This window comes from Pygocentrus nattereri, chromosome 22 (assembly GCF_015220715.1).
Source record: "Pygocentrus nattereri isolate fPygNat1 chromosome 22, fPygNat1.pri, whole genome shotgun sequence".
In the NCBI taxonomy this organism is placed as follows: domain Eukaryota; kingdom Metazoa; phylum Chordata; class Actinopteri; order Characiformes; family Serrasalmidae; genus Pygocentrus; species Pygocentrus nattereri.
The window spans coordinates 25,020,511-25,038,278 of record NC_051232.1 but is presented as its reverse complement, the minus strand read 5'-3'; the positions used below and the strand labels follow the sequence as shown (position 1 = coordinate 25,038,278).

At 41.0% G+C, this 17,768-nt stretch overlaps 1 protein-coding gene across 1 annotated transcript in view; it reads right to left on the bottom strand.

The window, feature by feature from the left end:
• Positions 1–17,768, bottom strand: part of LOC108427427 (phospholipid-transporting ATPase ABCA1) — a 246,921-nt gene that overhangs the window by 188,267 nt on the left and 40,886 nt on the right. The window contains exons 6-7 of the mRNA XM_037532939.1: positions 13,905–14,032; positions 10,831–11,028 (exon numbers count right to left, since the gene is read on the bottom strand). Coding sequence (XP_037388836.1) covers positions 10,831–11,028; positions 13,905–14,032 — 326 coding nt within the window. The remainder of the gene's footprint in view (positions 1–10,830; positions 11,029–13,904; positions 14,033–17,768) is intronic.

Here is a 17,768-nt window from a genome sequence, read left to right as displayed (position 1 = left end):
AAATTCTCTCTTTCACATACACAGCAGTCTGTAACCACTAACTAAATAGTGCCCTATTACCCTGGCACTTCCACAAACGCAGCTAGTAGGGCAATAAGCATTCCACATTTCAACAGCTTCAGAATAAACTACTTAAACCCTGCTGGCATAGGAAGAAAGCTACCGCGGGCAAGAGCTGCAAATAAAAACCTCCTTCAATCCCCCATCCGCTTCTCAGAGAAGCATTTGCACTCATCAACACATCACTCCCAGAAACGCATTCTCAAGGCTAATAAAGAGAAAGCAGCCATCTGAGATGTGGAGATCAAGGCCCCATTCTTTTCTTCTACTGAAAAGCGGCTTCCATCCATCAGCAGCCTGCACTCCAGGCCAGGCATGATTGTTTTGACTGATCTGAGAAGCCCATATACACAACTGAATTTTCCTAGTTTTAATGAAATAAACGACTTTGAAGTATCTTGCAAGCACCACTGAAGTTTCAAAACATACTGCCCATACAGTCCATCGGTAGAAACCAGGCTGAAAAACAGCCCGCTTTGAATTTACCAGTTGTGACCGGTAAAACTGGACGGTTGTAGCGGCATGGTTGTGAAGTCACAACCATGAATATATTTCTATGAGTTAGAATATTAAAGAGCACATATCATGGCACACTGAACATCATGAAATAAAAGTTTGATGTACTATATAAACACAGTTTGTCTCAAAACAAATTCACTCTTCTGTCCGTGAAGTTTGTGTATGGGAAGAGCAAAATAGCCTTCCATTAATTCATCATTCATCAAACTTTACATTTAAGCCATTCATTTAGCTCACAAAAGTTTAGCTTCACACGTTCACATTGAGGTGATGTGGGGTGTTGTTCCTAACTGTCTGGAAGTGAATGGACCATTGCGGGCTTCCAACGGATCGACACATCCAAAAGGAGTGTTTGAATTCCCCCCCCCAAACATTTCCAAGGACTTCAATCCAAAACAAAGAGTTAATTACATTCATTTCACGTCAGACTGCTTTTAGAATGAGGTATAATATAGGGTAGCCAAGCAGCACATACACTATATTCCAAAAGGTATTCACTCACCCAACCAAATCATTGAATTCAGGCATTCCAATCACTTTCATAGAGACAGGGGTATAAATCCAAGCCCCTAGGCCTGCAGACTGCTTCTACAAACATTAGTGAAAGAATGGGTCACTCTCAGGAGCTCAGTGAATTCCTGCATGGTACCGTGATGGATGCCACCTGTGCAACAATTCCAGTCGTGAAATTTCCTCACTACTAAATATCGAGATTTTGGACAATGTTGTGCTCCCAACTTTGTGGGAACAGTTTGGGGATGGTCCCTTTCTGTTCTAACATGACTGCGTACCAGTGCACAAAGCAAGGTCCATAAAGACAAGGATGAGAGAGTGTGTTGTGACGGGCCTCAACCTGACAGAGCACCTTTAGGATGAATTAGAGCGGAGACTGTGAACCTCTCGTCCAACATCAGTGTCTGACCTCACAAATGCGCTTCTGTAAGAATGGTCAAAAATTCCCATAAACACACTCCTAACCCTTGTGGAAAGCCTTCCCAGAAGAGTTAAAGCTGTTTTAACGCTGTTTTAACTGCAAAGGGTGGGTGACATCATATCAAACCCTATGGATTAAAAATGGGATGTCACTCAAGTTCATATGCGTGTGAAGGATGAGCGAATACTTTTGGCCATATGGTGTAGCTCATTTGCATTTGTCAGTATTAAGTTTTAAAAGCAAAAAGAAATGCTTGTTCACTTTAAAGGACAAACAGATATGAAAGTGTTAGTGTAAAAACATTTTTTTTAGTGCATAAACCCACACAAATGTTATTAGTGGGCCTCAAGGGGGGAAAAAAGAAAAAAAAAAAACCTAGAAAAATGTAGAATATGGGCCCTTTAATCTTGCTAAGGCTTCCAAATGAAATGTCCACGGCAGTAAGGGCCCTAGCGGAAGCTACCAGGCTTTATGCTTTCTGGCACAACATGTGAAATGAGCCCAAATTGAGAGCTTGTCCGTTGGTCCTTGACATCTGCAACTGCTGCCTGCTGCCTCTGGGGCTGGGATTTAAAATCTGGGCTGTAGCAGGAGAAGCCTAAGAGAAGACGCGTCCCTCTGGACGCTCAACCAGCAGAACGTCGGCGTTAATGAAAGGATCTGTTGGCTAGCTGCTTTCCCGCAGAGAGCAGAACACACTTCAGCAGCATCATCTCTGTATTAAAAACACAACACTTTCACTGCAGACCTGAAAAAGCCTTAGTAAAACCCTTTAGCACTTCTGAACCTCAATTATTTGCTCAACCATTGCTTATTTATTTGCTCATATAATCATGCAATGAGTTTGTTTTGCTGCACTTCAGTGGAGTTATGTAAAAGCAATCCAAGTCGCTCTCCTCCTAAGCTTTGACACGGTGTATTTCTGAGCAAGTCCATATGAAAAAGATGACTGTTCACACTGAAAGTGCTGTACATTCTACAGGATGTTCTTTATTTTTAAAGGGTTCATATCATGGAAAATAGGGCTTACTTACTTACTACATTAACTTACAATACAAGTGAAGATTACGTTTCATTTTTTTTCTCCTCCTGTAAAGTCACCATTCTGCAGATATGAGGTTTTGCTGCATCATCAATCAGATCTGGACAAAGCTGTGAAAATGTATTTACTTTCTGCAGATTTCATATTCACTTTTGACTCATCAGTTCACAGATCATTTTTCCAAAAGGCTTGAAGGTCATCAAGGTGTTTGTTTGGGAAATGTGAGATAGCAAGTTTCAGCCTGGAACTGTAACATGGATATTATTTTTCAGTCTCCCTTTTAATAATAGAATCATGAATACTGACCTTATCTGAGGTGATCGAGGCCTGCAGGTCTGTAGATGTTCATCTGAGTTCTTTTGTGACCTCAAGGATAAGTTGTTTACAGTGGGTTGCAAAAGTATTCAGCCCCCTTGAACTTTTCAACCTTTTGCCACATTTCAGGCTTCAAACATAAAGATATGAAATTGTAATTTTTTGTGAAGAATCAACAACAAGTGGGACACAATTGTGAAGTGGAACGAAATTTATTGGATATTTTAAACTTTTTTTAGAAATAAAAAACTGAAAAGTGGGGCGTGCAATATTATTCGGCCCCTTTACTTTCAGTGCAGCAAACTCACTCCAGAAGTTCAGTGAGGATCTCTGAATGATCCAATGTTGACCTAAATGACTGATGATGATAAATAGATTCCACCTGTGTGTAATCAAGTCTCCGTATAAATGCACCTGCTCTGTGATAGTCTCAGAGTTCTGTTTAAAGCGCAGAGAGCATCATGAAGACCAAGGAACACACCAGGCAGGTCCGAGATACTGTTGTGGAGAGGTTTAAAGCCGGATTTGGATAGAAAAAGATTTCCCAAGCTTTAAACATCTCAAGGAGCACTGTGCAAGCGATCATATTGAAATGGAAGGAGCATCAGACCACTGCAAATCTACCAAGACCCGGCCGTCCCTCTAAACTTTCAGCTCAAACAAGGAGAAGACTGATCATAGATGCAGCCAAGAGGCCCATGATCACTCTGGATGAACTGCAGAGATCTACAGCTGAGGTGGGAGACTTTGTCCATAGGACAACGATCAGTGGTACACTGCACAAATCTGGGCTTTATGGAAGAGTGGCAAGAAAAAGCCATTTCTCAAAGATATCCATAAAAAGTCTCATTTAATGTTTGCCACAAGCCACCTGGGAGACACACCAAACATGTAGAAGAAGGTGCTCTGGTCAGATGAAACCAAAATCGAACTTATGTTTGGCGTAAAAGCAATACAGCTCATCACCCTGAACACACCATCCCCACTGTCAAATATGGTGGTGGCAGCATCATGGTTTGGGCCTGCTTTTCTTCAGCAGGGACAGGGAAGATGGTTAATATTGATGGGAAGATGGATGGAGCCAAATACAGGACCATTCTGGAAGAAAACCTGTTGGAGTCTGCAAAAGACCTGAGACTGGGACGGAGATTTATCTTCCAACAAGACAATGATCCAAAACATAAAGCAACATCTACAATGGAATGGTTCACAAATAAACGTATCCAGGTGTTAGAATGGCCAAGTCAAAGTCCAGACCTGAATCCAATCGAGAATCTGTGGAAAGAGCTGAAAACTGCTGTTCACAAACGCTCTCCATCCAACTTCACTGAGCTCGAGCTGTTTTGCAAGGAAGAATGGGCAAAAATTTCAGTCTCTCGATGTGCAAGACTGACAGAGACGTACCCCAAGCCACTTGCAGCTGTAATCACAGCAAAAGGTGGCGCTACAAAGTATTAAAGCAAGGGGGCTGAATAATATTGCACGCCCCACTTTTCAGTTTTTTATTTCTAAAAAAAGTTTAAAATATCCAACAAATTTCGTTCCACTTCACGATTGTGTCCCACTTGTTGTTGACTCTTCACAAAAAATGTCAATTTCATATCTTTATGTTTGAAGCCTGAAATGTGGCAAAAGGTTGAAAAGTTCAAGGGGGCTGAATACTTTTGCAACCCACTGTATGTGCTTTTGAAGGAATTTTAGTAGGCTGGCCACTTCTGGGAAGACTTACAGTTGTTCCAAGTTGTTCCAATTTGGAGGTAATGATTATTTTGTAATCCTTTCCAGACTGATATATTTCAATACTTTTTCTTTTTCATCTCTTTAGGACTTTCTTTTGATTGAGTGCTGCTTGTTGAGACTTTTTAAACATACTTCACAGTGCTGGAAAGGTTATTTTAGTGATCTTTAGATTCAACAGGGCTGGCAGTATTCAAGGTTGCATGACTAGTTTAAAGACCTTGAGCAGTTTTTTTTAATCTGTGAAAAACAAATATCACCACAATTTTATATATTTCAGTTACCTTCAAATTTCTTTCCCCAAAAGAAAAAAAAATCTCTTTTTTATGTCTGTCACCTTTTACTATTTTGTTGTGGGCACTTGGACCCCACTGGATTTCTTGACAGCTTCTGCGTCAAACGTAACTGCCCATTTAATCAATATGGTGCAGGCTACAAATTGGATCACATCAGTGGGGCCTCACTTGTATGAACTTGAAGAGGGAGATTCTGAACAAGAACCTGGGCCTGAACCTGAAAATTGCAGACCTGTAGCAGCTTCTCAGTGGTACTGTTCACAGTCAGATATCTGTTTGTTAGCTAGCTAAACAAAGGTTTTCCATGTCAACTGTAGTGAGAACATCCGGCTACTCGCCAGTTTCTTGTTGTGTTGATTTTTTCTGTTCTGCCTTAAATGGAGCAGCACCAGAATTTAACTGCAGCGCCATTTAAGGTGGATTAGAAAAAGAAGAAGCTGTCGAAAAGAAGAAAGAAGCTGTCAAATAGGAAGCCAACTTTAGCCCCGTATTGCAGTCTCTCTTTTGCATTCAAAAAGTGAGCTTTGGAAACGAATTCCATCTCCTAGTAGCTATAACGTTATGTCAAGTATAGTGATGCAGGGTATGTGAGGTGTGCGAGGCTCGGGTGAGTTCGCAGTTTATTAATATGGAATATAAAGTAGCTTATGATTTGCTATAGTCAATAAATGTTATCTGTGATGTCCATGATCACATAAAATAAAGTGTACATTTTATGCACTCTGCAGTGCCCAATTAGTGTTACTGTGAAACAGAAGTATGAAGATAAGCATTTTGAGTAAGGAGAAAAAAATACTACCCTAGGCCTGTAACTGATCCCAGGCATTGGATTTAGTCCTGTATTAACGCGCAGTAAATACTGCACTAAGAGCTATATTTCCTCCTTGGCTGAGGGAATTTCAGTGGTTTGCTGGGTCAGGACACCCTGTCCCTCCACACCCTGAGATGACCTGTAGACCTCAAAATCTCACTCCAATCTGGCCAGAACAGAAAGGACTCATTCTCATCATCCTCTCTGTTTGTCTGTCGTTCACACCTTCTCTCTCCTCTCAGTCTGTTTGTCTGAACTCACCTCTACAGACGTGCCGCCACCAAGATTCCTGTATCGCCATTGCATTGCAGAACGATCCAGAGCAAATCACAAAAGTTTCTAAATGAGCTCCTGGTTTGCATTTCAGCATTTCAACCATGCTGTAGGTGCCATGACCATCGTCTAGGTCCAAGCACAATTTGCCACACCTGCTCCAGCTAATTAACTTCTTCAGAAGTCGCTAATTGGTCGGATCTGATGTATTAGTGTTAGGTAAGGGAGGGGCAGCATTAAATGCAGGTTGGAACCAAACTGTGCAGGAAGGCAGTTCTCCAGGACCAGGGATGGAGAGCAGTGAGGTAAATAAACAGAATCATGCAAACTGCAAAACAACCACATCATTTAAATTTTTCTCACCACTACTTTCCTGATTTACCTAAACATAATAATTACTTGGACAGACCTTTTCATTCTAACTCAGCTCTAACCAGCAAGCCCTGCATGTCTGTCCAGTTTAATCACGTGTTGTTCTTTCCAGCTCGCTCTTTCAGTTCCCACAGCGACTCGCTAATGTCGGTTTCTAAAAAAGACAGAGATAGGAGGGTTCTATTAAGCTTGTGCTTGACCAATCACTGATGTTTTGCATGTTGAGCTCCACCCAGATACTTCCTGGTCTACAAAAAAGAGCCTGCTCTGGTATTGAACATAAAAAAGTTCTTGACTTTATGAGTCATGAGAAGGTTCCTGTACAGGAAATTCACCTTTTGAAATTGTTCAAAAAAACTTTTTTTTTCTAAAAAAGTTTCAAGTTATAGGAAAGATTCCTGCATTAACAACACTTTCAAAAAGTTTCAAGATTTGTAAAAAGGTTTATGGTTCCTGAGAAGGCTCCTGCAGTTTTTGAAGAATGTTCTCAGTTTGTGAGAGAATCCTGCAGTGGTACCTTACCTTACTGAAAGTTCTTGAGCTCCCAGGTGTTCCCAAGTTCCTAAATATCTGAGTTTCAGAAGTTCTTATTCCTGGGTTCATGCAGTGGAAATGCATCTTATGGCACACCCTCTTTGGGCTGGAGGACGGGTTGACCTGCTCCTCAGTAGCCTCAGTGCTTTATATCTTAAAAGGGCTTTCCTTCTGAGTGAATGTGTGCCCTTATCACTTATTTAGCACAGGGCTTGACATATACAATCTCACCTAAAGGCATATATGGCCCCCCTCTCACAGACCTTCCCACATGACACGCTTTCATCTTCTTTTCTCTAAAGTGCGAAAAAAAGAATATGACAAAAACTCTGGTCTAATCAAGCCGTAATGCTGCAAAGGCTCAGGAACATTTCAAAGATTGTAAGCCTGAAAAAAGGAGCTTCTGCTTCACAGAAATATCTTTAATTCCCACAAGTCACTGTGCTTTTGATACCAGGCAAACAGATTGTTGTTTTCGTGAGCAAACCTTCAAAACAGCACCCTTTCAGAAGGAGAAAATCAAAATGGATTTTGCAGCTTTGACCTAATCATCACTTAAACATCAAGGTGTACCAAGTTATGACTCTCACAACCGCAACATGTTCAGGGGCGACAGAAAGAAGAGTTTACTGCCAAGATTCGCGATGAGAAATTTTCCTTACAATGATTTAGAACTGTAGGAAACAATAGAAGAGCTCTTCATTGCATACTGTCAGCTTAAAACACGACCTTAATTTACCACATCTAAAACTTTTAAATGAGTTTACTGATGACAAATAACTTAAAAAGAACCTTTTATCTTTGCTGAGCTAAATTTAAAAAATGTGAAGCAATTTTCTTTTATTTCAGAGAACTGCTATTTCTGCACAGATGTTCAATCGCACCAATTCGTCTCTATTATTTTGCAAAGGCACCTCTCATGCGCTCATGGTACTTTATTAAAAACACCTACCTCAGACTGTTTTGACCACATTGTGTGGGAGGGACTGAAGAAAAAGAGTAGTTTTGGCTTCTTGAATTCAGCATAAATTCTGAGATGACTGCTCCGATAGAGACTGCATTGCTGTATATCGGATGTCAGTACCACACATGAAAGTGGACCAAAAAATGAACTGAAACAATTAGTTGACATTTACAATGTCCCAAAAGAAAAAAAAACCTGGGTCACATATTAAGAAAAAGACTGGATTTGGGTCACTTTTACCTGTAATGTGAATGCTTACAGTCTGTAACCCTTCGGTTAATTGCATGATTTATGTTTATCATCCTTTAGCCCTCCAGTGGTCACTTTGCCCACAGAGATGCTCTTGGTGGGAGATGTGGGTGGATGTATGAAAGTAAAAATGCACACCAGCATCACATACATTAACATGTCAGTGTCACTGCTGTGCTGAGTATGATCCACAACCCAAGTTGGTCAACACCAGTCCAGTGGTCAGAGACTGACCAATGATGAATAGGGCAGAGGGGATCCGATAAATTGTGCAGCTACAGATAAGTCACTGAATGTAACCATACACCTATACAGACAACCCAGTGATGGCAGCAAGTGAGTGGAAGTACAAGGTTTCTATTAAAGCGGCCAGTGAGTGGAAGTACAAGGTTTCTATTAAAGCGGCCAGTGAGTGGAAGTACAAGGTTTCTATTAAAGCGGCCAGTGAGTGGAAGTACAAGGTTTCTATTAAAGTGGCCAGTGAGTGGAAGTACAAGGTTTCTATTAAAGTGGCCAGTGAGTGGAAGTACAAGGTTTCTATTAAAGTGGCCAGTGAGTGGAAGTACAAGGTTTCTATTAAAGTGGCCAGTGAGTGGAAGTACAAGGTTTCTATTAAAGCGGCCAGTGAGTGGAAGTACAAGGTTTCTATTAAAGTGGCCAGTGAGTGGAAGTACAAGGTTTCTATTAAAGTGGCCAGTGAGTGGAAGTACAAGGTTTCTATTAAAGTGGCCAGTGAGTGGAAGTACAAGGTTTCTATTAAAGTGGCCAGTGAGTGGAAGTACAAGGTTTCTATTAAAGTGGCCAGTGAGTGGAAGTACAAGGTTTCTATTAAAGCGGCCAGTGAGTGGAAGTACAAGGTTTCTATTAAAGCGGCCAGTGAGTGGAAGTACAAGGTTTCTATTAAAGTGGCCAGTGAGTGGAAGTACAAGGTTTCTATTAAAGCGGCCAGTGAGTGGAAGTACAAGGTTTCTATTAAAGCGGCCAGTGAGTGGAAGTACAAGGTTTCTATTAAAGCGGCCAGTGAGTGGAAGTACAAGGTTTCTATTAAAGCGGCCAGTGAGTGGAAGTACAAGGTTTCTATTAAAGCGGCCAGTGAGTGGAAGTACAAGGTTTCTATTAAAGCGGCCAGTGAGTGGAAGTACAAGGTTTCTATTAAAGCGGCCAGTGAGTGGAAGTACAAGGTTTCTATTAAAGCGGCCAGTGAGTGGAAGTACAAGGTTTCTATTAAAGTGGCCAGTGAGTGGAAGTACAAGGTTTCTATTAAAGTGGCCAGTGAGTGGAAGTACAAGGTTTCTATTAAAGTGGCCAGTGAGTGGAAGTACAAGGTTTCTATTAAAGCGGCCAGTGAGTGGAAGTACAAGGTTTCTATTAAAGCGGCCAGTGAGTGGAAGTACAAGGTTTCTATTAAAGCGGCCAGTGAGTGGAAGTACAAGGTTTCTATTAAAGCGGCCAGTGAGTGGAAGTACAAGGTTTCTATTAAAGTGGCCAGTGAGTGGAAGTACAAGGTTTCTATTAAAGCGGCCAGTGAGTGGAAGTACAAGGTTTCTATTAAAGTGGCCAGTGAGTGGAAGTACAAGGTTTCTATTAAAGCGGCCAGTGAGTGGAAGTACAAGGTTTCTATTAAAGTGGCCAGTGAGTGGAAGTACAAGGTTTCTATTAAAGTGGCCAGTGAGTGGAAGTACAAGGTTTCTATTAAAGCGGCCAGTGAGTGGAAGTACAAGGTTTCTATTAAAGTGGCCAGTGAGTGGAAGTACAAGGTTTCTATTAAAGCGGCCAGTGAGTGGAAGTACAAGGTTTCTATTAAAGTGGCCAGTGAGTGGAAGTACAAGGTTTCTATTAAAGCGGCCAGTGAGAGGAAGTACAAGGTTTCTATTAAAGCGGCCAGTGAGTGGAAGTACAAGGTTTCTATTAAAGCGGCCAGTGAGTGGAAGTACAAGGTTTCTATTAAAGCGGCCAGTGAGTGGAAGTACAAGGTTTCTATTAAAGCGGCCAGTGAGTGGAAGTACAAGGTTTCTATTAAAGCGGCCAGTGAGTGGAAGTACAAGGTTTCTATTAAAGCGGCCAGTGAGTGGAAGTACAAGGTTTCTATTAAAGCGGCCAGTGAGTGGAAGTACAAGGTTTCTATTAAAGTGGCCAGTGAGAGGAAGTACAAGGTTTCTATTAAAGTGGCCAGTGAGTGGAAGTACAAGGTTTCTATTAAAGCGGCCAGTGAGTGGAAGTACAAGGTTTCTATTAAAGTGGCCAGTGAGTGGAAGTACAAGGTTTCTATTAAAGCGGCCAGTGAGTGGAAGTACAAGGTTTCTATTAAAGTGGCCAGTGAGTGGAAGTACAAGGTTTCTATTAAAGTGGCCAGTGAGTGGAAGTACAAGGTTTCTATTAAAGCGGCCAGTGAGTGGAAGTACAAGGTTTCTATTAAAGCGGCCAGTGAGTGGAAGTACAAGGTTTCTATTAAAGCGGCCAGTGAGTGGAAGTACAAGGTTTCTATTAAAGTGGCCAGTGAGTGGAAGTACAAGGTTTCTATTAAAGTGACCAGTGAGTGGAAGTTCAAGGAAGGTGTTTTTATAAAGTGGCCATTGAGATGAAGTTAAAAGTGTTTCTAATAAAGTGGCCAAGTTAAAGAAGGTGTTTCAGCCATGTGGTGTGTATCAGCCATGCACGTAAAATCTTGCTAGAAAACAGTGCATATCTTTTATATATTGTAATGCACATTGGCGGTTTACTCACTGCGGTCGCCAGCTTTCTGTTGTCCAGATTACGAATGAGGACCTCTCTGGTTTGGAGAAGCTGATTGGGCGTCAGGGAGCATGTGATGTTCAGGAATTCCTGTCTCTGAATGGTCGTGTTAAACTCCAGGTAGCGATCCACAGAGTCAGAGCTACACAAGGCAGTGCGCAGGTTTGTCTCAGCTGAGAGAGCAGGTAACTGCATAGAGAAACAGTGAGAAGTAACTGTATCAACACTTATTTCTCCTTAGGAGATTATTCTAACATTGCTGTCAGTTTGCCTCCAAAAACGATACTGGTGGCTGCCTTATCAGCTTCAAAAAAGTCCACCTAGAAAGACTGATTTGTGCCAAATATCCAATTATCTTCAATTTGGCATGACTATTTTAAGATATTCTCATTTGCCCGCATGCCATAGCTTTAGAAGGCAAAAGCAGTGACAATCAAATTCAAATATTATCATTTTTAATTAATAAAATAATCTCTTCTAATGGATACTTGCAAAACATCTGTTTCAAATATCACTGTGGTTATAGTTATACTGGAAAACCAAGAATATGTTGTTAAAAACACTTCCATTTCTAAAATGCCATACTAACACAGTTGACCTCTAGATGTAGACCACATACAATGAATTTTTGTTACAATAATAGCTCTCTGGCATATCAAGCTCAGGGCGCACGTAGACAACAGATAGAGAGCACTCAAACAGCTGACAGGCCGTGTCTGCACCCCCATCCACCCCCCCCCCCCTCCCCCAACCATCACAGATCAATTTGTCATACAGAGGCAGAACGGTCTGACATTTTCTGCCCTTTAAATGGCTTGTTGTTCCGAAATACCTGAAGAGGAATGATACTTCGACGGATCGTAACAGGTGGTTTGAAGTCCACAGGCTGATCTGGGCATCAGTGATCGAACCAAAAATGAAAACCCTAAAAACTTTGAGCCCAAAGAAAAATTGGGCTTTTGACATTCTCATGTAATCTGCACGACTTGACTGAAGTAGTGGGAAAAAAGCCATGGTGCAGGACAAAAACACCTTTGAGATGCCTGTACCCTACATTACTGTTCCCATTGCTGTAAAAGTAACCACCCCATTTCCCGGCACCTGCATGGATGCAGTTGAACTCTACTTCAACAAACAGAGCATAATTTAAACTTTGGAAGCAACTTTGGTTGCTATGTTATTATCATTGTTACTGTTGTTCATTTTAGTCTCATTTAAATGTCAGTAATTATTATGACTTTTCTACCAAGATTCTGGTAGCTTTTACCTGAAACAAGGCACAGAAATAACCCCAGCTTATACTTATCCTGGGTTTCGAATGGCCATGTCTGTAAGTAGTCCTCATATCTTGTGGAAAGAAAACAAGAAAAATCTTGTTTTTGTATTTTTTTCCAGATAAGTTGACCTTTCTGACTATATAAAATGCATGTTGTGTTCTCAGGGCCAAAGAAGAGACCCAGATTGTTTCCGGTTTAAAGATCATGAGGGTCAGTCACGGTATGCTCAACACATTTTGGAGCAACATATGCTGCCTTCTAGATGATGTCTTTTTCAGGCATGTCTATGCTTATTTCACCATGATAGCATCAAGGCATATTCTGCTTATGTTACAACAGCATGTGTTAAAACATTATGGCTACATAATGGGAGTGTATTTAAAAAGTGTGCAAAACACAACAAAAAAAAAAAGCCCATACAGTTGCACAGGTGAAGAAAAAAAAAAACTAAAAAAAGTCAGTGTCTATCATGGTTTGGGGGTATTTAAGTGGAGCAACAAATGTTGCCTTCTAGACGACATCTTTTTCAAACACACCCACGCTTATTTCACCATGATAATGTCAAGCTACAGTACTGTGCGAAAGTTTTAGGCATCTAAGCAAATTTTTCAATTTACACATTAGAATAAAGTCATATACATAATTCAAATAAACATAAAAACAATAAAAAGTAATAAGAATTTATTGGGTCCTTGACACCTTCACATTCACCACAGAGACTTCTTAATATCATCAATTACATCATCAGCACAATTTACTGTAGCACTGATTGGTCAAACCAGGAGTTACTTTTTAACTACATATAATACTGGACTTCCTCCAGGAGAGGTTTGAAAATGGTTAAACACACTAACATCCAGAAAATCACTATATTCTATACATTTTGTTTATTCATATATTAACACTTTTCTCAGCAAATAAGCACATACTACACAAATAAGTAACTTTGAAAATGTGTCTTGGGTGCCTAAGATTTTCACACAGTACTGTACATTCTGGCCGTGTTACAACAGCATGTGTTAAAACAGTATGGCTACATGCCAGACTGGCCTTCCTGCTGTCCAGATCGGCCTTCCTATGAAAAAGTGTGCCCAACAGAACTAGTAAGGGCCTGTACAGTTGCACAGATGAAGAAAAAAAGCTGAAAAAAAGTCACCGTCTGTCATGATATGGGGAAATTTAACTGGAGAAACACAAGCTGCATTCTAGATGCCATTTTTTAGGGACATTTAGCATATAATACAACAGCATGGCTGCTTAATTAGAATGTGGGTTCTAGACAGGCCTACTTGCGGTCTCTTAATGAAAATAAGGTTGCACAGCTGAAGACTTTCGGAACACTGTTAAAAAACTGCATTCAGTTTCCAAACGATATCAAGTGTTCTTAAAAAGGAAAGGAAATGTAACACAGTGAAAAACATACCACCTTTATTGGAATATGTTACAGACATACCATAAGCAATCAGAATACATTTACAAAAACCAATATAGCTCAGAAGGTAAAACTAAATATTTTGTTTTGTTCTGCTTTAAATTTAATACAGGTCAAAGTCAAGTACTCATCACTGCTTTCTGTTTTTAATAGCATTTCATACACTGTTCCAGTTTTTTGGAACTGGGTTTGTATATGTGACTTTTCTATAAAGGCAGAAAGAAAGAGGCTGGAAGTGTGGTCTGTTTTAAGCTTCTAGGTGTGTGGGCTTATAAACTCGTCCTTCTCTCACTCTGCATGTGAGTACATTTGTGTTTGAGGTTTTTTTTATTGAGTGTTTGTTTACTAGGTCGTACCTGATTGAGTCGGACTCTCATGCTCGTCAGTCTCTGGGCTGTTTGCGTTGGCACTGACAGGTTGCTCCTCAGGTATTCGGAGAACGTCTCATTATCTCTTAGCACGCTGCGCAACGAAATCGATCGACCTGCGCACACATAGAGACAGAGCGAGGGAGAGAGAATTTATAGAGGACAGACTGTGTCACTACTGTATGAAAAGCAGTTTTAATTCATCAATGACAAGTTACTTTCACCTCCAGTCTTGCTGGGGTGTTTTGGCTCCTAAACAACAGTACATATTCCTCCATCACAACAAATCTAGATGTTCTGTATAAACACAAGGCGCAACGTGACACTCGGTCGAAAAGGAATTTAGTGAAGTTAAAAGTCAAACGTTTCTCAGTTTCGTAGCGGTTTCAAGTTTAGAATTGGTTGATAATTAGTTGCTAAATGCATCTGTATGAGCGTTATTAAGCATGTCTAACATGCAATGTTAATATTCTCGTGTCAGCGGGGCTTTCTTTTCATATTCTATCCATTTATTGTTCTCTGACACAATGCACTTGTCTGAATAAAGCTGGAGGTGTGCATCAGTGTTGTGTCGTGCTGTGTGCGTATGTGTGTGTGTGTGTGCGTGTGTGTGTGTGTGTGCGTGTGTGTGTGTGTAGTGAGTGGGTGGATGGTAATATTGAGATGGCCATTGAGGGAGATGCTGAGGCTTATTAAACACATGTTAGTCCTTTAAAGAGTCATTCGGCTGTAATGAAACACACAGATTCAACCTCCCACGGCTACACACACACTATTATACTTGTATTGCTGGTTTTACGGGGATCTTCCATTATCTTGCAGTTGCGGTGAACAGTTTTGGTGTAACAGCACAAAAGTAAATCCTAAGGGCCTTCAAGGCCATTCATTATCACTGTGATGACAGCAGTCCCTGGATTTCACTGATAACAGTCAATGATTTTCATCAATCAGTGTCTCATTGTTACTCGGATAAGCTGCTAGCAGTAGTCGTTGGTGACCATTGGTTAATCTAACTACTTCTGTCCACCTCGGGCTGATTTCGATTTTGCTTTTCTCTATATTTAATATTTTATGTTTATTGTAAAGTGTAAAAATGCATCTTCTGTTCATGTTGTTCTTATCGTGTTTTTGTTTTTGCTATTTAGTGTTGACCAGATGGGAGGATTGATTTCCCTTTTGAGTCTGTCGGCTTTGGGGCTTCAACATAGATTTTCTGTGAAGCAGCTTTGCGACGCTATAAAAAGTGCTGTATGAAAAAGCACCATATAAATAAACATTGACTTGTCTTTATTGGTATTAGCAGCCTTTCGTTTAATAGGATCCGACAAGTTAACCACTGACATAATTGGGAACTGACAGCGGACTCATCCGATCACATTTGGAATTAAAATGCATGAGCCGAACTTTGTGTGAACAAAACGTCACTCTGTGAAACAGAGTTGTAGTCCGGCATTAAACACAGACAACAGGGCAGCTGCTTTACTCTAGACGTTTGTACTGAGTCACTGTAAAAGTCACTGTAAGACTGCTCGAACATAGAGTTTCTTTTAGTGCATGTTACAACCTCCAAATCAAACACAGACAATGCCATTTATAAGATTCAGATGTCTGAAATGGCCAGAATCTAGAACGACCAAAATAACATTAATGTGAATACCTGTTAGCATAGCTCTAACATACTTTTCGAATCCTCATCAGAACCCTCACACATTTCCTGTGGCGCACATATATATATATATATATATATATATATATGCATGTGCATGCACGTTCATTCTCTTGTTCCTGGGACCAAATGTTGCTACGTCAGAATCTTCATGGGGACATTTGGCCTCCACAATGAATAAATACATAAATAAATATTGCTCTGAGTGTGTGATATACTCGCAGAAGGCGGGAACCCATCTGAAAACGTGAACTGAAAGAAAATCAAACAAAGTGGCTTAATTTAGAGCAGGGCTAATTTTCAAGTGGCCATCTCGGTCCCGGGTCATGTGACACCCCCATACGCTATGCTAGTTTTAATGTAATCTGGATTTAAAAACACCTACAGAGTTTGCATTCCTGGTATTCTCTGGATCTCTGGAAATGATCTTCCCCTAACTGAGCTGTGAGTGATTGTAGGATTCCTGCAGTGAGCTTGTCTCGCAAAATACCACAAGTTTGTTCATGACGTTGCTGCGTCGATGAGTTTACACAGCCCTCCACATCACTAAAAGCCAATTAGGCCTTTCATTTCACATTTGATCTGCCCTGAGTACACACCTTGTATATAACTGAAAACAGCTGGATAGATGGAATCTCTGGCAGGTATGCAGGTAGAGACGTTTTGGCTCTAACATACAGCTGTCACTTGGCTGAAGTAATAACACATACATGCAGCGCGGTACTAATTAGAGCTGTTCTGTGAGATGGGTAAAGGCTGCTACTGGACGTGGTGAAGGATTAATTAGTGTTTGCATTACTGCAGATAATATCCCGGCCCCATTATCAGTGGAACAGTTCCATCAGCTGGAATGAACAGGAGGCTGACATGTCTCTAGCACACACACACACGCGCACACACACACACACGCAGTGGCCTCTGTGTAAACTGTTTGGAGCTAGATTGAAGCCATCACCTCAGCCTTTAATCATCTGAAGGAGCAACTGCAGCATTCATCACCTCTCTCCCTCTCCCGCTCTCACTCACCTCCCACAGATTGGTTGCTTCCGCCTGGTTCTCCACTCCCATTGGCCAGCTTCCCCTGTCGCAGTGTCGCAGACACCGGCACTCGTTAATTATGTGCTCTCAGATCTCCTGATGAATTTAATCTTGTAAATTACGAGCTCACGACCTCGAGAATGCAAATCCAACCTGGAGTGCTTGCCGGGAGTCCAACAATGCAAACCCCTTCAGCCTATTCGCAAATGAGGTCGCTGAGAAATCTGAATATCATTAGACTAAATTAGCCTAACGAACACAGCAGAACAGAAGGATAAACGCTCTGCCACTCCAGATCAAAAATGACTCCATAAATTAGCCTGCTGCGGGGCGAGGCGGGGGTTATTACTCTCCTGGCTTTTCTTCTGTTCGCGAAGGCCGCTGGGCTCGTTTGGTGACATCACAAAATGACGTCTTACAGAAACATGACTCAGCAAAAACTTCAAAAGTGCTGTGATTCTAACAGAAAAAACTTTTCCTTCTACATTCATTTATGGGCAATCTAATTAGAAAGATCTGCTTTGTACCATTTACTTGGCAGTTCTAAAAATCTGTTCCAACATCTAGACCTCTACTGTACAGTTTGTCTAGCCCACTTATCATTGGTCAGTTCCTGACTACAGGACCATGGTCCTTAAATGAGTGGTGGACCATTCTTAGAAGTCAGTAGTGATACTAACGTGGTAGATGCAGGGCAGCGTAGGTGGCGCTGGCACAAGTGTACAGCGGGTATGGCAGTTTTAAGGTTATGAACGGTCCACCACCCAAAGAGATGCTCTATGGTCAGAAACACGGGTGAAGATGGCACAAGCAGTACATCTACAGACGTTCTCTAACTGTATGCCAGCAAGGTGGAGCTACAAGGTGTTTCCCATAAAGTGGCCAGTGAGTAATTAAGATAGAAAGAATATTTGTTTATTTATTTATTGTGTGTTATTATGCCACTATAACTGGTATACAACATTCTGCCGGTTCATTGTTTATTCTGCTGACTCATACTTGCTGGCTGATTTCTGGCATATAGGCACTGAGTGATGTAAGCACTTGGTCGTTGTCGAAGCTAATAAATCACAACCAAAAGACTGGCGTGAAATAGATTTCACTGGAAAGTTTTATCCAGCAGTGACAAACGCCGTCGGCCAAAATGT